General features: G+C 35.5%; 4 protein-coding genes and 1 long non-coding RNA gene across 5 annotated transcripts; 3 read left to right on the top strand and 2 right to left on the bottom strand.

The window, feature by feature from the left end:
* The first annotated feature begins 404 nt into the window (after positions 1–404).
* LOC106414111 (auxin response factor 9) lies at positions 405–4422 on the top strand. Its single transcript, XM_013854818.3, has 13 exons — positions 405–782; positions 893–999; positions 1106–1201; positions 1418–1474; positions 1566–1718; positions 1802–1886; positions 1963–2053; positions 2133–2297; positions 2387–2573; positions 2794–2932; positions 3011–3429; positions 3512–3699; positions 3793–4422. Exons 1-13 carry the CDS (start codon positions 773–775, stop codon positions 3929–3931), a joined length of 1836 nt encoding a protein of 611 aa, XP_013710272.2. The 5' UTR covers positions 405–772; the 3' UTR covers positions 3932–4422.
* A 2450-nt stretch (positions 4423–6872) lies between these two features.
* On the bottom strand, positions 6873–8797 carry LOC125578513. Its single transcript, XR_007316619.1, has 5 exons — positions 8517–8797; positions 8203–8379; positions 8031–8119; positions 7392–7795; positions 6873–7301 (listed from the first exon to the last, which is right to left on the bottom strand). It is a non-coding gene; the product is annotated as an uncharacterized LOC125578513 (long non-coding RNA).
* Positions 8798–11286: 2489 nt separating this feature from the next.
* LOC106414108 (cellulose synthase-like protein G2) lies at positions 11287–15517 on the top strand. Its single transcript, XM_013854814.3, has 5 exons — positions 11287–11916; positions 12057–12146; positions 12294–12401; positions 12486–12929; positions 14505–15517. The coding sequence occupies exons 1-5, from the start codon at positions 11338–11340 to the stop codon at positions 15393–15395; spliced, it is 2112 nt and encodes a 703-aa protein (XP_013710268.2). The 5' UTR covers positions 11287–11337; the 3' UTR covers positions 15396–15517.
* Positions 15518–16256: 739 nt separating this feature from the next.
* On the top strand, positions 16257–19494 carry LOC106414107 (cellulose synthase-like protein G2). The gene is made up of 5 exons (XM_013854810.3): positions 16257–16927; positions 17490–17624; positions 17727–17834; positions 17931–18374; positions 18464–19494. Exons 1-5 carry the CDS (start codon positions 16346–16348, stop codon positions 19352–19354), a joined length of 2160 nt encoding a protein of 719 aa, XP_013710264.2. The 5' UTR covers positions 16257–16345; the 3' UTR covers positions 19355–19494.
* LOC106414116 (probable E3 ubiquitin-protein ligase RHA4A) lies at positions 19392–20810 on the bottom strand. The gene is made up of 3 exons (XM_013854823.3): positions 20501–20810; positions 20256–20341; positions 19392–19768 (listed from the first exon to the last, which is right to left on the bottom strand). The coding sequence occupies exons 1-3, from the start codon at positions 20723–20725 to the stop codon at positions 19558–19560; spliced, it is 522 nt and encodes a 173-aa protein (XP_013710277.2). The 5' UTR covers positions 20726–20810; the 3' UTR covers positions 19392–19557.
* Between the last annotated feature and the right edge of the window lie 1086 nt (positions 20811–21896).

Below are 21896 nucleotides of genomic sequence, written 5' to 3' on the forward strand. Positions count from 1 at the left end.
TTTCATTAAACACTAAAGTGAGGAGCAAAAAATATGAAATATTGACACTAGACTTTTTTTTATGTGCATAAAAAGCTTTTTTTTTTTTGAAAAGATGCATAAAAAGCTTTTGACACCAAATATTTACCAAGAATTAATACTTGATCGTTATTTTATCTATCTGGTAAAATGAATAAAAAACACTATAATGTTGATAATATAGATTTGAATCATATCAAACCTTTGTGTAACTAACTAAACAAATTTGTAAAAAAAAATGTACTATCTTATACACAAATTTACAGCTGGGTGATACACACTAATTATATGTGCTTACTCTAAAAAAAAGGTATTTTAAACATTAGTACTAAAATAAGTAAAAGAAAAATAATAGTTTTATAGGTAAGAGAGAGAGAGAAACGGAGATAAAAGCAGGAAGGAAGGTGTGAGGCGTAACAGAAAACGCGCTTCCTCAACGGGGTTTTTCAGCGACTGAAAGATTCTTCTCTCCATTGTGTTTTCTTCTTCTTACTTCCTTTTTCTTTGTAACGGCTTCTCGTTTTAACGATTACAGTTACAGAGAGCAGGGATTGGTGATTTTCGCTGCGGTTACGATTTAGAGAGAGAGAGAGAGAGAGCACGGAATCTAAAAGATCGAAAATTAAATTCGCATTTAAAGCTTCCCACACTCTCTCTTATTTGGACTGACTTCAAATCTTCTTCGTTGATCGTTGAGAAAGGAAGAGTGTTGTGTGTGGTGATTCATAGAAGAAGATTTATTCAAGCTTGACTGATGACGATAGGTATGTTAATTGTCAGTGTGTTAAGTTAGTTTTGTAGGTGGAACTGAGACATGGACCGAGTTTTTTTTTTTTTACTACGGCGGCGACATTAATTTTGTGGCGGTAAATAGGTGAGCATATGTATGAAGAGCTGTGGAAGCTAAGCGCGGGGCCTCTGGTGGATGTTCCTCAAGCTGAGGAAAGAGTCTATTACTTCCCTCAAGGTCACATGGAACAAGTAAGCTTTTATATATTGATGTTATTTCTATTTTTGGCTGAGGTTTTAATTTATTTCTATTTTTGGTGGAGGTTTTTGATTTTTTTTTTTTGTTTTGTTTCTTCAGCTGGAAGCGTCAACGCAACAAGACTTGAATACGATGAAGCCACTTTTCGATCTTCCTCCTAAGATCCTTTGCAGAGTTATGAACGTTCGTCTCCAGGTTTGTACTTCTTTATTTTTTTTATATATATAGTTTGGACTAATGTATGTTTGGTCCTTTCTGAGTTTGTCTAGCTATAGTTGTTAAGATAGAGGGAACTGACCTGATGATGATCCATATGTCTTTATAGATGAACCTTACTAGCTGATCTTGTTTTGACTATAATGAAAGTTTTATATTTTTTTCTTTTTGATCATTTGTTGTTGTTGTTGTTAGGCTGAGAAAGATACGGATGAGGTATATGCTCAGATCATGTTGATGCCTGAAGGAACTGTGAGTGACCATTTCATCTTTTATTTCTTTCAACCCTCTCAAATCCATTGAGTGCTAGTCTCTAAAAGTTTTTGTTTATAAACTGCATCAGGTTGATGAGCCTATGAGTCCTGATCCTTCTCCTCCAGAGTTGCAAAAGCCAAAGTTTCACTCTTTCACCAAGGTTTTAACTGCGTCTGATACAAGCACCCATGGTGGTTTCTCTGTTCTAAGGAAGCATGCTACTGAATGCCTCCCTCCCCTGGTAACTAGGACCACCATTTGTGCATTAGCTTACTACCAAATGGCTTCACAATGGACTTACAATATGAGTTTGTCATCCTTTAGGATATGACCCAGCAAACCCCTACCCAGGAGTTAGTAGCCGAAGATGTGCACGGTTATAAGTGGAAGTTCAAACATATTTTTAGAGGTGATGAATCAATCCATTACTATGACAACAAGAGAGGCTCCATGTCACAGTTGCTGATCTTGTTTTATCAAAACAGGACAACCACGGAGGCATCTTTTGACCACAGGCTGGAGCACCTTTGTCACCTCAAAGAAATTGGTTGCCGGGGACACCTTTGTCTTCCTCAGGTACATACTTTCACACTGCTCTCTTCTTTTGGTTTTACAGATGTAGATTTGGATTTTAATTTTTTTCAAAACTATCCAGAGGAGAGAACGGAGAGTTGCGTGTTGGAGTCAGACGTGCTAATCGTCAACAGAGTAGTATGCCTTCATCAGTCATATCAAGCCATAGCATGCATCTGGGGGTTCTTGCTACTGCATGCCATGCTACTCAAACCCGGAGTATGTTCACCGTATACTATAAACCAAGGTATAAAGTCACACTACTCTACGGTTGTAACATATTGGGAGGAGTTTCTTCCACACTTCTGCTTATTGATTCAGTCTCGGTTTAAACAGGACAAGCCAATTCATCATTAGCTTGAACAAATATCTGGAAGCCATGAACAGTAAGTTCTCTGTAGGGATGAGGTTTAAGATGAGGTTTGAAGGAGATGATTCCCCTGAAAGAAGATTTTCTGGCACGGTTGTTGGTGTTCAAGACTGCTCCCCTCACTGGAAAGACTCAAAATGGCGATCCTTGCAAGTAAAATTACTTCCTCCTTTTATAAATACTTGTTAGAATGTTTACTGAAATATAGTGGTCTAAAAATCGGTTTAGGCGAGGCGCCCTCTTAGTCGAAATGATTTTTGCAGAACGATTTAAAAAAATAAAAAATATAACATGCATAACAACTACCCTTAGCAATTTCTTAAACATTGTTGAAGTGTAAAAACTCAATCAGTCTTGCTACATTTTTGTGTAGGTTAATTGGGATGAGCCTGCATCGTTTACAAGACCGGATAAGGTATCACCATGGGAGATGGAGCCATTTGCAGCTTCAGAAAATGTTCCCCAATCAGTTAACAAAAGAGCCCGTCATGTTAATGAAGTATCTGCACTTGGTAAGGCACAATCTAATGTAGGCATGTAGCTATCAACCTTTCCTAGCTTCATATCTCACTCACACTTCATCTCTTTAGATGTAGGCGTACCATCTTCAAACTTTTGGAGTTCCGCATTAACACAATCCCATGAGTTTGCACAATCATGCATCACCTCACAAAGGAATCCTCCTCAGAGTTCTGATTGGCCAGTTAGCCCTTACTCAACACTGAACGGCCAAATGGTTTTCCCAGTGGAACAGAAGAAACCTGAGACTACTACTACTGCTAGTTGTAGATTATTTGGGATTGATCTGATGAGTTCCTCTCTACCGGCTCACGAGGAGAAAACTGCACCCATGCGACCAATTAACATAACCAAACCGAACATGGACAGCAACACAGACCCAAAGTCCGAGATTTCAAAACTATCAGAAGAGAAAAAGCAGGAACCTGCGCAGGCATCACCGAAAGAGGTTCAAAGCAAGCAAATCAATTCGTCAAGAAGCCGTACCAAGGTATCTCATGAACATTAGTGATGCAACATATAAGCATAGACGTTCTCATTATACTTAAATTTATAAATTTATATGAACACAGGTGCAGATGCAAGGGGTACCAGTGGGGAGGGCTGTGGATTTAACACTAATAAATGGGTACGTTGAGCTTATAGACGACCTTGAGAAGCTGTTTGAGATAGAAGGCGAACTGAAGAGTCGGAATCAATGGGAAATAGTGTTCACGGACGATGAGGGAGATATGATGCTTGTCGGTGATGACCCATGGCCGTAAGTGACATTCTCCTTCTTATTCAATTGAAAATGGCTTCTCAGTTATGTCGATGAGGAAATCAAAATGGCTTTATTTTTGTGTGGATGCAGTGAGTTCTGCAACATGGTGAAGAGAATATTTATATGGTCAAAAGAAGAAGTGAAGAAAATGACGCCCGGGAACCAACTCAGGATACTGTTAACGGAAGTTGACACAACAATCTCCAAAACAGAGAACTATTCCAACTAATTTCACTACAGTCTCAGTTTCATTCTTATCAGCTTTGTCTTGTCCAGTGTCTGTGTTTTATTCCGAGGTAGGCTTAAACATGAAACCACGTCTTGTCAGTTGTGACAGCAAAAGTAAAGGCTCAAAAGGTGTCTCGTTTTTTTTGGGGGGGGGGGAGAGCTTCTTATGGAGAAAGAGGGTTTATGGGGAACTTCTGTTTTCAAGGTAGGCTTTCTGTAAGGTCTTAATTCTTTTTCTTTGTAGAAACCTGTGTGTGTGTGTGTAAGAGATACGACGATGTAACAAACAGAGAAGTAGTAGTCAATAAGATTGTGTATAACTGGGGAAGGACTTTTGGGATGTTTGGATTATATAAGAGGGATCATCCTCATGGCTCGTGTAAGCCTCTTCTTTTCCTTTTATGTTTCTTAGTTTTTTTTTTGTGTTTTGTTTTGTTGTTTTTCATGCAAGTGTCAATGTACATATATGTTGTCAAAACAGAACTTCAAGCACGTTTTCTCCTTTTTCTCCATACATAGCCAAACACAAAGCAAAAGCTTTCTGAAGACAAACAATGATGCAATGAATAAGAAGAGTTGATGGTTTAATGCTTTGTGTTTTTTAGAGTTTTATATTACTTTGTATATATTAACATACTAGTGGTATTCCGGCGCGTGGTATATTTTATGTTCTAATGAGTGTAAAATTGTTTTTTGATTCATTCGATGGTGGTTCGTATGTTTTACTCTCTAATAAGTTCAAAATTGTTTTTTTGATCCATTTAACTCCTACATAATATGTGGTTTCTATGTGTTTGTATTAGTGAACGTAAAACATGTATTGGGTTTATATATCTTCAGGGTTGGTTGTATGGTTTTAATATTTGTATTATGTGTGGGTTGTAGATTTATTGGGTGTAGCATAGAAAGTGCTTTGTATGCTAGTAAGCTTGAATCTGTGAAGGAGGTGAGACGAAAGAAATGAGATTATTATTATGAAATTAGGCTATGCATGTTAGCTTGGTAGTAGTTAGGCCTGGGCATTCGGGATCCCAATCGGGTTTCGGTTTTATCCAATCGGGTTTTGGTTTTTCGGATTCATCAAAATCAGCCCCATTCGGATTATATGAAAGTTCGGTTCGGGACCGGTTTGGGTTCTATCGAGTTCGGGTCGGGGTTAATGAATCTTCAAAGAACCGGTACAACCCAATATACTTTCGGGTTCGGGTCCCAATCGGTTTTTCGGTTTAAAAGTACCTGATTTTTACCTATTTTATAACCAAAACATGAGTAAAATTGGTTCTTCAGTTTTAAAATACCTGATTTGTAGATTTTGTAACCAAAACTTAAGTAAAATCGATTCAGAAATAAGGAACATCAACCGTGATCATTCAAAATCAAACGAAAAGTAAACATATTTACTGATAAAAAAAAACCAAATAAATAAAAGCATAAAACGAAAACCAAGTTCTTATGAAATGAAAAACATTGTTTAACGAAAACAAAATCAAAATCTAAATACTTCAAGATTCAACGGCCATCTTTAACCATCAACCTTCATGTAATAGAACCACCAACCTTCATGTAATAGATAAGTATTTTAGATGCTCAATATTTCTTAGTGTATTTTGGATACATATTAGGAAGTGAAATCATGTTTGGTACAAAATCTTTTCGAAGTTTTGAATGTTTCGGGTTCTATCGGATATCCATTTAGATTCGGGTTCGGTTTGGATAATACCCATAACCCGAAATACCACAAAACAAGACCCATTCGGTATTTACGTCGGATTCGGATCGGTTCGGATTCATTTTTATCGGATCGAATTCGGTTCGGGTTTTCGGGTTTGGTTTATTTGCCCAGCCCTAGTAGTAGTGGCCATTGGGGGCTAATTGTGTTGGTGAGGTAATTTTAGTTTTCTTCCTTTCACTAAATTCACGTGGGCCCATTTGTTGCATTGTCTGTATGAGTTTCTTATAGAATCGATGCTAATTTTTGAAAACATGCAGTGTAAGTTTGTGTTATGTTTAGCTGGTTGTGAAACATAAGTGTAGTTGTAAGTCAATATTTAAAAAAGACTTATTCTTGGGTTCACTCCCTAGGGTGAACCTCTAGGTTCACCAACTAATAGGATTGTTTTATTTTATATTCGAAATCTTTTAAAAAAAGAAACAAAATATTTTCTCAAGCTATAGTTATATTATATTTTTAAAATAAAAAGGTTAAAATAAATAAATTAAAAAGCAGTAATTAAAAAATATATATTTTTAACATTCTCAGCAAAATACTAAACCCTAAATCCCAATCTCTAATCCCTAAACCCTAAATCCTAAACCCTTGGGTAAACCTTAAACCCTTGGATAAATCCTAAACTTCAAATCAAAAACACTAAACACTCAAGGGTTTAGGGTTTTAAGATTTAGTGTTTTTGATTTAGAGTATGAATTATCCAAGGGTTTGGAGTTTGCCCAAGGGTTTATAGGGTTTATGATTTAGGGTTTAGGGTAGTGTTTTTGATTTAGAGTATGAATTATCCAAGGGTTTGGAGTTTGCCCAAGGGTTTATAGGGTTTATAATTTAGGGTTTAGGAATTAGGATTTAGGGTATAGTGTTTTGCTGACAACGATAAAAATATATTTTTTTTAAATTTGTTTTTCTCTAACTATTATTTTTCTAATTTTTTTAATCTTTTTATTTTAAAAACATAATATTATCTTGACAATATTTTGTTTCCTTTTCTAAAAGATATCGAATTTGAAATAATGAAATCCTATTGGTTGGTGAACCTAAAGGTTCACCCTAGGGGGTTGACCCAAGAATAACTCTTTAAAAAACCCGGTTGCAGTTTTCTAAGATATAATTTGAAAATCAAGCAAACTATTTATCGAGATGATCATATCTTATTGTGGACACTGTACCTCTTTCTTGACCAGCCCTAAGATTTCTTTGAGCTCTCTACATATATCAAAAAAATAAACGGAATTTTAAATAGGTATCAGATACAATATCTTTGATACAATATTTTTGAATACTCAATGTTGTGAAACATATACATATTTTACTCAAAGCGGAAGCCAAAGCACACAATACACCGAAAGTTTGCAAAGATCATCTTGCTGTTCAGGAACTCTATATCAGGTTTGTTAATCTGCTTCTCTGTTCGTTGATCTTGTCACTGGTTGCAGCGTCCTCTTCACCAGCTCTAACATCTTTAATCCTTAAAAACTCTTCTTCTTTCTCTTCTTGCTGCTCCAGTGATAGTAAATAGTTTGTTTAATGAGGTGCTTTTACTCCTACACACAACAGAAGCCAGAGACAGAAGGTCTTTATTTAAACCTTTTTCGTCTGACAGTCTCGGTTTGAGTCATGGCATACAAAACCATGATGTTTCCTGGAAAATAAAAGAATCAAGATCAAGACAACTCAAGAGAAAATTTTGAGTGGTCTCATTTTTCTGGAGAAAATAGAATTAAGAACATACCTGATTAGTGGAAATTGATGAGTCGATCAGACATGTTAGTAGTTTGATGAGAAACCCAAGAATAGTGCCCGTCAATAACTGCACCCCAATCCATTTAGTAAGAAACAATTCCAGACATAAAAAAACACAGAACTTAACTATATTAATGGACCAATGCCATTAAGAAGATACGTATATAAGCTTAGACATCTAAACAAACTAAATCACTTGGACTAAGACCAATGATATTTTTATAAGACATACCTCATGTGCATTATAGGGATGCATATTAGTTTTAGAAAAAGTTGAAAATCACACAAAGAAGGAGAAGATATCTTAACAACTTGGTGGCGTGCAAACTGTAACAGTGTCTACTGTAACAGTGTCTAGAAGCTTGAACTCAAGCCATTTATGAGCGTATAGAGCTGAAATCAGGCAGAAAAAATACCAACAAAAGAAAAAAGAGCTGTCGTTAGATATGATAGAGACCAACAAAAAAAAAAGATAACAAAACATCAAAACTCTGATCATATGGTTGTAACGAAAACACTTCCAGAATTTCTAAGCAAGAGTAAGGATATATGTTTAGAGAATAACTTAGTATTAACTCTATATTAAGACAGAAGAGACGTGATTCTCAACAGCTACTTGAGATCATACCAGTATACGGGCAACATCGTTGATAAAGTTCAAATCTTCTCACGACATCCACTTGTTAGCCTCTAAGCCTTGCGCCATGGTTCATGGACCTGGTCATGATGATTCTTTTAAGTAGAGAAGAGTACATAGACACAATGGATTCAGATTAAAAAAAAGAAGCAGAAAAACATACTTGTGTTATTGAGGCTGATGCAAGTTGTGTAGGGTCAACATATTTGTATACGCTACCAAGTTCCTCTTGCAAAATTTTATGAACTTCTTCAAACGGAACTGGAGGAGCTTTGTTGAAGGGTTCTGAAAATCTCCTGACATATTCTGGTTGGGAAAAAGTTGGCGCAGATGCTATAAACTATGAATTCAAAAAAGTATTGAAATGAAGGTGTCAATGGAAAATTAATGACAAATAGCAATATAATAACTACGCTTACGTTAGACATGCATTTCACATGTTTCTAGCTATACATTTATTTAATCAACACGAGTTACCTGGCCCAGCTTAATGTAAGTAGTTCCCATGAGTTCAAAGAGCTTCCTCAAATATAGAGGAGACAGTAGACCAAGCTGCATTTCAGTTGGTACTCCACCAGACACTCTTGTGGACTGCACCGGAAGAGAAAAAAGTGAAGCTTAATAAAGAAGCTGGAATCAGAAACACTGAAGTGGAGAAAGTGTCATCTAATTATCCACAGCAGTATCATCATTCACCATTGTCCTTCTCAGCAATCGAAGCTGTTTTCAAAAAATTCTCATTATTTCATTAAAAATTCTCATTAAAAAGTATCATCATTCAACCTCTGATTTGTTAGAGCGGAGAGTTATGTGAGACGAATATTGATGACTGATTTCTGGTGAAGCTGCTGTTCGTGTCAAAGCATCTGTCATCTCCGTCCACTGCTTGATTGGAGTTTCTAGCCTTCTTTGCCTCAGTGTGCGACTAGCAATCGCCATCTCAGCTTTCCGTTGCGCGCGGTTACCACTTCTTCACCAGTATCAGGTCTATTATTCTTCAGTGAATCTATTTTCTTTATGTTCTATTTGCGGCCTATATACAAATATTGGGAAATGCAATTGCTCTCTGCTTTTACAGCTTCCAGTTACGAGAGGAAGTTCTAAGAAGATGATCATAGGAAGAAAGTCGAAGGCTTTAGTCAACTCGGCGCAAACCCAATAGCAATATGACTGAGTTGCTATTTTCATTTTTGATCTCAGGTTATGAAATGATTGAGTTTTTTTTTTTTGTAGAATGCATCGAGATATTATGAGATCTACTGTTCGAAATTGAGTTCATTATTTAAACAAATGTGCACCTTTAGGGATCGTATTTGGGAATGTGATTAGTCAGTAGCTTTTTCAAATAAAATGATTGTATGTAGAAGATTTGTTTTCACATGTTTCTAGCTATACATTTATTTAATCAACACGAGTTACCTGGCCCAGCTTAATGTAAGTAGTTCCCATGAGTTCAAAGAGCTTCCTCAAATATAGAGGAGACAGTAGACCAAGCTGCATTTCAGTTGGTACTCCACCAGACACTCTTGTGGACTGCACCGGAAGAGAAAAAAGTGAAGCTTAATAAAGAAGCTGGAATCAGAAACACTGAAGTGGAGAAAGTGTCATCTAATTATCCACAGCAGTATCATCATTCACCATTGTCCTTCTCAGCAATCGAAGCTGTTTTCAAAAAATTCTCATTATTGTCTTATAATCTCCCAACCTCACTACAACTAAATCTGCATTTCAAAAAACAGAACTGCAACACAGCAAAGAAAAATAAGAAAGAAAACAAATCTTCTACATACAATCATTTTATTTGAAAAAGCTACTGACTAATCACATTCCCAAATACGATCCCTAAAGGTGCACATTTGTTTAAATAATGAACTCAATTTCGAACAGTAGATCTCATAATATCTCGATGCATTCTACAAAAAAAAAAAACTCAATCATTTCATAACCTGAGATCAAAAATGAAAATAGCAACTCAGTCATATTGCTATTGGGTTTGCGCCGAGTTGACTAAAGCCTTCGACTTTCTTCCTATGATCATCTTCTTAGAACTTCCTCTCGTAACTGGAAGCTGTAAAAGCAGAGAGCAATTGCATTTCCCAATATTTGTATATAGGCCGCAAATAGAACATAAAGAAAATAGATTCACTGAAGAATAATAGACATGATACTGGTGAAGAAGTGGTAACCGCGCGCAACGGAAAGCTGAGATGGCGATTGCTAGTTGCACACTGAGGCAAAGAAGGCTAGAAACTCCAATCAAGCAGTGGACGGAGATGACAGATGCTTTGACACGAACAGCAGCTTCACCAGAAATCAGTCATCAATATTCGTCTCACATAACTCTCCGGAGGTTGAAGAGAATGAACCCTAGAAATGGATCATCGTAATTCTTGAAGATGGAGGCCGTGACTTTTGGGCTCCTATCATGATTTCATGAAGTCCACTTGAATAAATGATGTAAGCCCAAAAACTACAAAAAAAACAAACGAACAAAAAAATCAAAAACTGGTAGCCACGTGTCAATAAAAGCTCCATGATACATGATGAGGTGGAGGCCTAAAAAGGGAGAAAACTCTCCTTTATTATTTAAGATTATAAATCTACAGTCAGTGTTGTATGTCTATGTGTGTTTTGTCGTGAAGGACCAGAATAGTCTAAACAGAGTAACCACGACTCCTATAAAATAAAAGATTAATGCCTCTTTTTAGGAGTCTATTGTGAACAAAGAGGATTTGAAGCTCAGGGTATTAGCTCAGTTTCGAAGTTTTGTTTTTGTTTTTTTCCTTAGAGGTGTGTAAGATATAGAGGTGTAACAAGTTACTATAGATACAAACGGGACATGGAAGCAGGAAATACATGGAAGTAACAAGTAACTATAAATACATAGTACTAAATGTTTCAAAAAGAAAAAAAATACAAAGTACTAACAAGTTATTTATTGCTGATAACATTTCAGGTGATCTCAGAAGTATATTATACACATTTACGTCCGATTGTTTGCAAGTATAGCGTTTGTACATAATCGATATTAATTTTGGTAGAAGTTAAAAATTTACCATACGCGTCACGTGAATTGTGAAAGCAACTAGTGACTCTCGCAGACCCAGTCTTGATCCAACTTATCTATAACATTTTCTCTTACTTTTCAAGATAGAGAATTTTAAACTGACTTCTCCATTGAAAATGTCAATATATGAAGCATACTACATACTCACTTATCCTAGGATACTCGCCTATTATCAAGTACTACTATAAATATAGTGTTTTCTCCAACCATTTGTTTTCATCATAATTAGAGATGGAACCTCAGAGAAAGCACTCGGCAGCCCTCCACACGTGTTATCCGTGCCGGCGCACCATTCCGTACAGAATATACGCCGTAATTCACACGTGTGGTATCATATCCCTCATGTACCACCATGCACACTCACTTGCCACAGCAGGCACAACTCTAACAACATCTCTTCTTCTCATCGCCGACGTCGTTCTCGCCTTCATGTGGGCCACCACAACGTGCCTCCGGTTCAACCCGGTTCACCGGACTGAGTACCCTAAGAGATATTTAGCTAAACCGAAGGAGGAGTTTCCGAAGCTGGACGTGTTTATATGCACGGCTGATCCATACAAGGAGCCTCCGATGATGGTGGTGAACACCGCCTTATCAGTGATGGCCTACGATTATCCGTCTGATAAGTTATCGGTGTATGTATCGGACGATGGAGGATCGTCGTTGACTTTGTTTGCTTTGATGGAGGCTGCCATGTTCTCTGAGCATTGGTTGCCTTTTTGCAAGAAGAATAGTGTTGAAGATCGGTCCCCTGAAGTTTATTTCTCATCAAAGTCACAATATTGGACTGATGAAGCTGGGAATATTAAGGTATGTATATAAAGTACGCAAGATACTAATACTTTATTATATTAACGTATGACAGAAAGAAACCAAGTTATGTACAGTACTAGACACATAACCATAATATAGTGCATAACATACAAAATAATCTTTACTCGGTGAAACAGACCATGTATGAAGATATGAAGAAGAGAGTAGAACATGTTGTGCATAGTAGCAAAGTTGATACTCGTCATGACCATCCTACTATTGTCAAGGTATTTTATCACTCAGATTTTATTTCCGTTCGAGTTATACGCTATGTATATACTAATAAATAACAAAATGCCTATTAATGTTCTCTTAAGGAAAACAAACGTTTCTATATTTACATAATAAGTTATCATTGGTGGGGCTACGTATAGGTGCTACAAAGTGACGAGACAGATATAATGCCAAACCTAATCTATGTATCAAGAGAGAAGAATAGAGCTTCACCACATCATTTCAAAGCCGGTGCTCTAAATACATTGGTTGGTATCAACTAAACTCTATGACTAACTTAAACCAGCTTTCGGATTAATATTTCGCTAACCACAAGTTTATTTTCATTGTAGTTACGAGTATCCTCGGTGATGACAAACTCACCGGTAATTCTAACGCTAGACTGTGACATGTACTCAAACAATCCAAGAAGCCCACTTCATGCTTTGTGCTATTTTTCAGACCCTAAACTCAATCCTAGTTTAGGATTTGTGCAGTTTCCTCAGAAGTTTCGTGGAGTAAACAAAAACGATATTTATGCATCCGAGCTCAGACGCCCCTTTGTCATCAATATGGCTGGTTTTGATGGGCTTATGGGCTCAACTTACGTGGGAACAGGGTGTTTCTTTAATCGACGGGCTTTTTATGGACCTCCGACTAATTTGATTTTACCTGAGGTAGATGAGCTTGGTCCAAATTGGATTGCTGATAAGCCTATCAAGGCCCAAGATATTTTGGCTTGGGCACACGATGTAGCTGGATGTAACTACGAGCGAAATTCCAATTGGGGATCCAAGGTTAGATGTAAATAAAATTTTAAACTTCGTGATGTATTATTTTTGTTTGTCTACATATATATATATATATATCAGTATATAGTTCAAAAGAATCAAAATTATATAGATAGGTTTCAAATAGGAGTCAAAGGCCGTAGAAGACTACACCATATGTACATAAATTTCATGATATTAATGACTTATAGGTTTTAAATAGGAGTCAAAGGTAGAAGAAAATAAAATATGTTTTTTTTTTTCAAAAAAAAGAAAGAGCCAAAGGTAGAAGACTACAAAATATGTTATATGCTATCTAAACGTTTATGTGAATTGACTAGGACATGTAGCCTAGTGGTACTTTGTGACAATACTACATCATGAACTAGTTATAAGAACCACTAGGTTAAGACCCGCCCCTTGGGCGGGATGAATATTATATATAAATTATTTTGAAGTATTATATATTTTTTATATATTATGAAATAATAAATATATATTGAATAATAAAAAATTTAGTAACTATTACGTATGTAACTAAATTGGTACAAATACTTAAATAAATTTTATTAATCGAGACAAATACTTTTTCTATTTTATATGTTATAAAATTAAGTTTACATGATATTAACATAGATATAAAGTACATTTTTAATATTGACATCTGCTAAAAAATATTTTATACTCTTATTATTTTGATCGTTTGTATTTCTTTATAACAAATTTTTTAAATAAAAGATAACAATAAAAAAATTATGGGATGTTTAATAGTTTTAGTAATTTATAATTTTAAAAATATTCAATGCAAAGTTTAAAATCTAAATATTAAGTTGTCAATAATTGTTCAAAATGTTTATCAAAAAAATTCAATGCAAATTCGAAATTAAAATACTTATGTATTTTATATGGTATATAATGTATTTTTAAAAATATTAATATACATATATATAATATTTATTAAATGAGACTTCCTACTTCTGTAATTTCATAATCATTTGTATTTTGTTATAACATAAAGTTTAGACCATGGATCACAAAAGTTTCAATGTGAGATTTTTAACAACTTTAGTCATTTATATTCGTTTTTAAAAATTCAAAATATAGCATATACGAAAAAATTTAAGTTAACATGGTTGTTTAATTTATTTTAATTAGTTAAATTTTTAAAATGATAGAATAGAGTAAATTTTATCAAATCTTTTATCATTCAAAATCATTTGATTTAATTGTCATATATATTTTAGCCACATTAGGTAATTCCGTGATTTTTATTTAAGGAAACAATGGAAAACATTTATGATTAGTTTATGGTTAGTTTAATAAAAAGTTTATTATACATTTATATGGACCAAAATATTTTTCTAAGGATTCTAAGAATGATTGTGGTGATGACATGTGGCTACAAAAATATGTTGTGATGCTTCTTTTTTAATATATAGGGGATTTGTTTCTCCAATCTTAGATAATATATTTAATATTAAGAAATAATATTTATTTTCTTGATTTATATGAAACATAGAGAATATCCTATATCATAGTAGATAACCGAAGTATAGGTCTAGACAATATTAATCATCTTTTGAGCATTCATAAACTATGCAGATTGGATTCAGATATGGATCTTTAGTAGAAGACTACAATACAGGATATAGACTCCACTGTGAAGGGTGGAGATCAATCTTTTGCAACCCTCCAAAAATAGCATTTTATGGAGATTCTCCAAAATGCCTAATTGATGTAGTGAGCCAACAAAAAAGATGGACTATTGGACTTCTTGAAGTTGCCTTCTCGAGGTTTAGCCCTATCACGTATGGGGTCAGATCAACGAGCTTATTAACAGGCATGGCCTATAGCCAGTATGCATTTTGGGCGTTTTCGTCAATTCCTCTTGTCATCTATGGGTTCTTGCCCCAAGTTGCTCTCCTCTATGGAGTTAGCGTCTTTCCCAAGCCATCGGATCCATGGTTTTGGCTTTACATCTTCTTGTTCCTTGGTGCATATGGTCAAGATCTATTAGATTTTGTATTAGAAGGAGGTACTTGTCACTGCTGGTGGAATGATCAAAGGATGTGGTTGATTAGAGGATTCTCTTCATTCATCTTTGGCTCCATAGAGTTCACTCTTAAAAATCTAAACCTATCTACACATGGATTCAACCTCACTAGCAAAGTCAACGATGATGACAAACAGAGTAAGAGATACGAGCAAGAAATGTTTGATTTTGGGGCCTCTTCGATCATGTTTTTCCCCATTACTACGGTGGCGATCGTCAATCTGCTTGCCTTTGTCTGTGGGCTTTATGGTGTGTTCGTTTGGGGAGAAGGACTCGTACTTGAGTTGATGCTGGTTAGCTTTGCGGTGGTGAATAGCTTACCGATCTATATGGCTATGTTGCTTAGGGAAGATGATGGAAAATTACCAAAAAATGTTTGTATCTTAGCTGGAATCCTCACTTGTTTTGTTGTTGTGTCAGGTTTCTTCGTCCTCAAGTAACTGCACCTGTTAGGGATTTGTAGTTTCACTTAGCATAAGCATTATGTATGCATTGTGGTAAACTAGAAGTAAGTAATGTGATGAATCTATATAACGAATAATAATGTGATGAGCATCTCTCACATTTTGGTATCTTGAATCAACAAAAAACTTGTAAACTGAAGTTTGAAACTAACAAATAGAAAACAATAATACACAAGATCAATGTTGATTCCACGGGTATCGACTTTGTTGAAGAAAAATCAGACGAACTTTACAGAGAAAAAATGTTTCCAAGATGTTATTGTGTTCCCCAAAGTTTTGGATCTGTTTCTTCTGCTTAGAGAATAGGTTTTGTATGATTGAGTTTTGTCCAAGTGTTCCTCTACAATACACGAAGATTCCGTAGACACACACATTAAAGAACATTAATATCAACTAAAGTTTTTTTTGGGCAAACTTCAAAATAACATATTTTAGAAGTTTGATACAAATACTCTTTCCGTTTCAAAAAGATAATGTTTTAGAAAACAAATATTTCACAAATATTTTGTGTTTTCTATAAAAAAAATGATAAACTTCAAGAAAATTAAATGATTTTATTAAATTACTATTGATTAAAAGTTATTGAAATTGAATCCCCATGCGGTAGGTAGAATTATCGCTGTAGAATCGTCTGTAATATTTATCATAGTTGTAATAGCATAATTATGCAGCGTTAAAAAAAAAATAAGAATAGGGGGCAGATGCATGACATCATGAATGGTCAAGGCAGTGACTCTCACAGTCATCCTCATCCATTTTCAAGTTAGAAAATTTTAAATTAAATTCTCCTTTGAAAAAATCACTACACACCATCTTTGAAAAACCAAATATCTTCCATTTTTTTTTTCTAGCTATTCTAAAACTCGCCATATATATTACTAAATGTGGTTACCGATTCTTGGAAACCATTTATTTTCATTACAAAAATGGAGCTTCATACTAGTGAACAATCGGCAACCCACCACACGTGCCATCCGTGCCGGCGAGTCATTCCATACAGAATCTACGCCGTAGTTCACACGTGTGGTATCATAGCCCTCATGTATCACCATGCATATTCACTTCTGACAGAACACACCGCTCTAACATCGTTTCTTCTTCTCCTCTCCGACGTCGTTCTCGCTTTCATGTGGGCCAGCACAACGTCCCTCCGGCTAAACCCGGTTCATCGAACCGAGTACCCTGAAAAATATTTTTCTAAACCGGAAGAGCATTTCCCGAAGCTAGACGTGTTCATATGCACTGCTGATCCTTACAAGGAGCCTCCCATGATGGTGGCCAACACGGTCTTATCAGTGATGGCATTCGGTTACCCGTCTTATAAGGTCTCTGTCTACGTATCGGATGATGGTGGATCGTCATTAACGTTGTTTGCTTTGATGGAGGCTGCTAAGTTCTCTGAGCATTGGTTGCCTTTTTGCAAGAAGAATAATGTTCAAGATCGGTCTCCTGAAGTTTATTTTTCCTTGAAGTCAAGTTCTTGTACTGAGGAAGCTGAAAATCTTAAGGTATTTACTAACTATCCATTATTATACTCTACATATCGCCTAATCTCTCATAATTCAATTAAATAGAATTTTTGAAAATTACTCATATATTAGTTATATTAATTATAAGAATTTATTAGAATATCTCATATTGAAGTTCCAAAGGTATATATAAAGTATGTAGGCTTCTAGAGTAGGGTGATAAAGTATTTACTCTAAATTTAAGACTTTGACTAAAAGAGGCCATCCTAATCATTTAGTTCATGATCTCTTTAGTTATAAGAACATATCCACTTGAAGTTCTCAGAAAAAGTTTCTCTTGTAAGGGTACTAATCATTTAATTCCTTCATACTTACTACTATCTCTATTATACAATTGTTAGCTTTTAAAACAAGAGTAAGCAATTGCCTAGTTCTATGTCTCTACTTTCTTCTCAAAATTTTAAGCCTATAAGGCCATGCCTTGTAATATGTATTTATTTATTTATTTTGGTCAAAGCCTTGTAATATTTTACATGCTTTTAGTTGGATACCTAGCAAAAAAAAAAAACACATACAAAGTAATCAATTTGTGGTGAAACAGAAAATGTATGAAGATGTGAAGGAGAGAGTAGAACATGTGGTGAATATTGGCAAAGTTGATCAAGATCAGTTTCGTGAGGTCTTCGATTTGTTGGACCACAAATTCACTCCTCAGGACCATCCAAGTATTATTAAGGTGAAATTTAATATATCATTATATATGTATAAATATATATTATTGTACATATTTTGAAACAAAAGTTTATACAATAAGATCTCATTTCTTTTAATTCATGAGGTTCTACAAAACAACGAGACAGGGATAACGCCAAACCTAATATATGTATCAAGAGAGAAGAGTAGAGCTACACCACATCATTTCAAAGCCGGTGCTCTTAATACATTGGTATGCACTAAACCTTATCTTTTACCAGTTTTCGGTTTGGTTAACTAGTCTTTCGGTTTAATCTTTCGTTAACCACATGTTTTATTTTCTTTGTAGTTACGAGTTTCTTCGGTGATGACAAACTCACCAATCATTCTAACACTAGATTGTGACATGTACTCAAACAATCCCACAACACCTCTTCATGCTTTGTGCTATTTGTCAGACCCTAAGATAAATTCCGGTTTAGGATTTGTTCAATTTCCTCAGAGATTTCAAGGAATTAACAGAAACGATATATATGCATCAGAGCTCATACATCCCTTTGACATCAATATGGTTGGGTATGATGGTCTTATGGGCCCAATTCACGTGGGCACTGGGTGCTTTTTCAATCGACGAGTTTTCTACGGGCCTCCAGCTAATTTGATTTTGCCTGAGTTAGATGAACTTGCGCCAAATAGGATTGCAGATAAGCCCATTAAGGCCCATACTGTTTTGGCATTGGCACACAATGTAGCTGGATGCAACTACGAGCATAACACCAATTGGGGATCCAAGGTAATTAGATAAAACCAATAATCATAATATATCTCTTTATTTTTCCTGCTTGATATCTAAATTTCAAATTATCATGCAAAACTATGCAGATTGGATTCAGATATGGATCATTAGTAGAAGACTACTACACAGGGTTCATGCTTCATTGTGAAGGATGGAGATCAATGTTTTGTAGACCCCAAAGAGCTGCTTTTTATGGAAGCGCCCCAAAACGCCTAACAGATGTAGTGTGGCAACAAATGCGTTGGTCCATTGGTCTTCTTGAAATGGGGTTTTCAAGGTATAGCCCATTCACCTATGGTTTGAAGTCATTAGGCCTGTTTACAGGCTTAGGCTATTGCTACTATGTGGTTTGGCCGTTTTGCTCAATTCCTCTTACCGTTTATGGGGTTTTACCTCAGCTTGCCCTAATATATGGGATTAGAGTGTTCCCCAAGCCATCAGACCAATGGTTTTGGCTTTACATCTTCTTGTCCCTTGGTGCATATGCGCAAGATCTAGCAGATTTTTTGTTGGAAGGAGGAACTTGTCAGAAATGGTGGAACGATCAGAGAATGTGGCTGATAAGAGGGCTCTCTTCATTCTTCTTTGGTATGATAGAGTACACTCTCAAAAACCTAAACCTCTCCACACCTGGATTCAATGTCACCAGTAAAGCCAATGGTGATGACGAACAAAAGAAGCGGTACGAGCAAGAAATATTCGATTTTGCGCCCTCTTCGTCCATTTTCTTACCCATGACCGCAGTGGCCGTCCTGAATCTCTTTGCTTTCGTCTCGGGGCTCTATGGTCTTTTCGCATGGGGAGAAGGACTCAGCCTTGAGCTGATGCTTGCAAGCTTCGTGGTGGTGAATAGCTTACCGATCTATGAAGCCATGGTGCTGAGGAAAGATGATGGAAAGTTACAAAAGGGTATTTGTTTCTTAGCTGGGATACTCACACTTGTTCTTATTCTGGGAGGTTACTTTTTACTCAAGTAACTTCATCTGTTAGGGTTTTTTTTTTAAACAATAAGTCTTCAGGCAGAAGTCACAGAATATATATCCACTTTGTAATGTGATGTAATACATTGTGGTCTCTTGCATCATCAAAATCTAATAAAATTTGAAGATTTACAACTTTTGTATTGATGATCTACTGGCTAACAAAATTTGTATTTGTTTATTTCTTTCGGGTCAATGAGTCAAACCGGTGACGTTTGGGAAGAGTCTGGATGGTCGTTGTCGTCCACCGAGGTTTTGGTCGAAGGGATGAAGACAGAGGAGCGACAGAGAGGGCAAGTGGTATGAGAATAGAGCCAAAGGTGAATACAATCGAGATGAAATATATGTTTGCATGAAGGCATTTCCACCAACTCTTCCTTTAACTCGAATTCTCCCAAACATACGCAACATCTGCACCAATTTTTTCATTATATTAGTCAAACTTTCGATTCACCAAAAACAAGCAACAACCAAAGATAAAATTAAACATAAAGACATGAAACTATATAATATATTCAAATTAGGATTGATTTTATATAAATCTTGATTTTTGTCAATCTTGATTTTGGTCTTATCTAGAATTTAAACTTTCCGTCTTTTACTTTTAATATTCCTTAGCTCTAAGCAACGGCCTAGAAACACTTATGTGTAAAAGGCATCTCAATTCGTATATTTCAACTTTCAACAGGATCATTCTCAGACATCTCAATTCGTATATTAACTCTGTTAACATAATTATTTAGAAGAATCTTGATAATTAAAGTTGAGCCTCATGAGAATTCATAAGTGGTAAGATTAAATATGCCACGTAGAAGATTTAATAGATTCATATGAATATGAAGACACTGAAACGATCTCTACGTTCCTAGTTCATATGAACTAAGTACGGGTAACTTACAGAGAATCTCTTGTTTCTAGCTCTTCATTGAAAAAAACGACATGAAGCTTGTCTTTGAGCTCTACTTTCACATCTAACAAACAAACCTGAAAAATATAACGCAGTCAATCTCAGCACTATTCTTCATTAAACTTTATATAACATGATACCATGATAAATATGACCAAAGTCAACTAGTTCTTGGCGTGAATGATTCAGTGCTTTTGCATATATGTATATATCTACAGAGACATTGTGACACTTACCGAGGTGAGATGAGAAGAAGGCTGGTGGGTCGAGGAAACAGGAAGAATCATCGGAGGAGGAGAGGAGAGAGCAGAAGCTCTTCTCTTAAGGTAAAAAAGATAGAACAGGAGGAAGAGAATGATAGAGAATAAGATGGGAATGGAAAAGATGAAGGCTTGATAGAGTTTGAGTTGAACTGCTTGTGGATATAGGTGAGGTGGGATTGGTGTTTGAGGATCAACCATAATTTTTAGCTTTTTGAAATCACACCCACCAGAAAGAAATAAAAACTGAAAGGAAAGAAGACCCAAATGAGAAATGAAAGTTTTGATGGAAGTTGAGGAAGCACAAGAGGAGAGTATATATAGATATCCTGTGAATGTAATACATCTCTACCCAAAAGCAGGTAACTGTGCAACCATATTGGATATCATACTGAGATTCTCTTATGGTATAAAATATCTATAAAAAATTATAGTAAAATAAAAGTGCCTTGTGAATGCATTTTATGTACCAAATATCACAATATATATTTTTAGATTAAGAGAGTTTCATTCTTCAAATAAAAACTCAACATATATCCTAAAAACAGGGGTTAGATATGATGACATAAGAAACTTAAACAGTACATATCCCATGTGATGTGAATACATGTTTATGTACATAATCAGGAAGAGGAAAGTGGTGGAGAAAAGAGCCTTTTGGGTTATATAAAATAGCAGCGCATATATTCCTAATGGCTCTTTTAATATAATCAAAAGGAAACAAGCGAGTAAGCAGCTGATGAGGTTCCACTAAACAAGATGAATAGAAACTTTATAATGCTTAAGGATTAGATTCAAGTGTCTCAATCCTCACTAACATGGGACCTATATAATTATAACCCATCATTTCATTTCCTGACTCATTTTGGTTATTAGATTATTTGGCACTTGCCAAGCATCAATCATAGGTTTTATCTACCAAAACGTAGAATTTGTATTGACCAAGTCTATGCAATCAGTAAAAATTGATCACCAACTTCAACCAATAGCAATACAACCACTTTGTTACTATGTACATCTTCTATAAGCATTCATTTTTTTTATTCTTCTCTTTTACTTTCGGAAAGTGGTGATTACTTAAATGAAGATAAACCTATGGTCTCTTCACTTGGATTAGGACAAGATTCTGTACCAAAATCTAAGAATCTTCAGTTATTTATTTACAAATTTCGTAACAAAGTCAGACAGCCTACCAATATTTTAACTTCGCAAGGCTATCATGTAGCCTTCTCACAGTTTATCCAAAATAACATGTTTCCTAGTGAAACCGAACTCTAAACACAAATCAACGGTCAACCACTAACTTCATTTCTTAATTCTGTTAATTTTGAGGAAAACAGATACTTTATGAACAATAATTTTTCACTACCAG

Source organism: Brassica napus, chromosome A1, assembly GCF_020379485.1.
Source record: "Brassica napus cultivar Da-Ae chromosome A1, Da-Ae, whole genome shotgun sequence".
NCBI lineage: Eukaryota > Viridiplantae > Streptophyta > Magnoliopsida > Brassicales > Brassicaceae > Brassica > Brassica napus.

What these genes read in the sequence shown, in the direction of transcription:
- LOC106414111 (XM_013854818.3), top strand. An exon ending in TTATGAACGTTCGTCTCCAG is followed by an intron (nt 1,202 to 1,417) that starts GTTTGTACTTCT and finishes TGTTGTTGTTAG; the next exon opens with GCTGAGAAAGATACGGATGA. An exon ending in CTGAATGCCTCCCTCCCCTG is followed by an intron (nt 1,719 to 1,801) that starts GTAACTAGGACC and finishes GTCATCCTTTAG; the next exon opens with GATATGACCCAGCAAACCCC.
- LOC106414108 (XM_013854814.3), top strand. Translation starts at nt 11,338, where the DNA reads ATGGAACCTCAGAGAAAGCACTCGGCAGCCCTCCACACGTGTTATCCG. An exon ending in ATGAAGCTGGGAATATTAAG is followed by an intron (nt 11,917 to 12,056) that starts GTATGTATATAA and finishes TCGGTGAAACAG; the next exon opens with ACCATGTATGAAGATATGAA. An exon ending in ACCATCCTACTATTGTCAAG is followed by an intron (nt 12,147 to 12,293) that starts GTATTTTATCAC and finishes GGCTACGTATAG; the next exon opens with GTGCTACAAAGTGACGAGAC.
- LOC106414107 (XM_013854810.3), top strand. Translation starts at nt 16,346, where the DNA reads ATGGAGCTTCATACTAGTGAACAATCGGCAACCCACCACACGTGCCAT. An exon ending in ACCATCCAAGTATTATTAAG is followed by an intron (nt 17,625 to 17,726) that starts GTGAAATTTAAT and finishes TTAATTCATGAG; the next exon opens with GTTCTACAAAACAACGAGAC. An exon ending in ACACCAATTGGGGATCCAAG is followed by an intron (nt 18,375 to 18,463) that starts GTAATTAGATAA and finishes AAAACTATGCAG; the next exon opens with ATTGGATTCAGATATGGATC.
- LOC106414116 (XM_013854823.3), bottom strand. Translation starts at nt 20,725, where the DNA reads ATGGTTGATCCTCAAACACCAATCCCACCTCACCTATATCCACAAGCA. An exon ending in CTTCTTCTCATCTCACCTCG is followed by an intron (nt 20,342 to 20,500) that starts GTAAGTGTCACA and finishes TATATTTTTCAG; the next exon opens with GTTTGTTTGTTAGATGTGAA. An exon ending in CTAGAAACAAGAGATTCTCT is followed by an intron (nt 19,769 to 20,255) that starts GTAAGTTACCCG and finishes AAATTGGTGCAG; the next exon opens with ATGTTGCGTATGTTTGGGAG.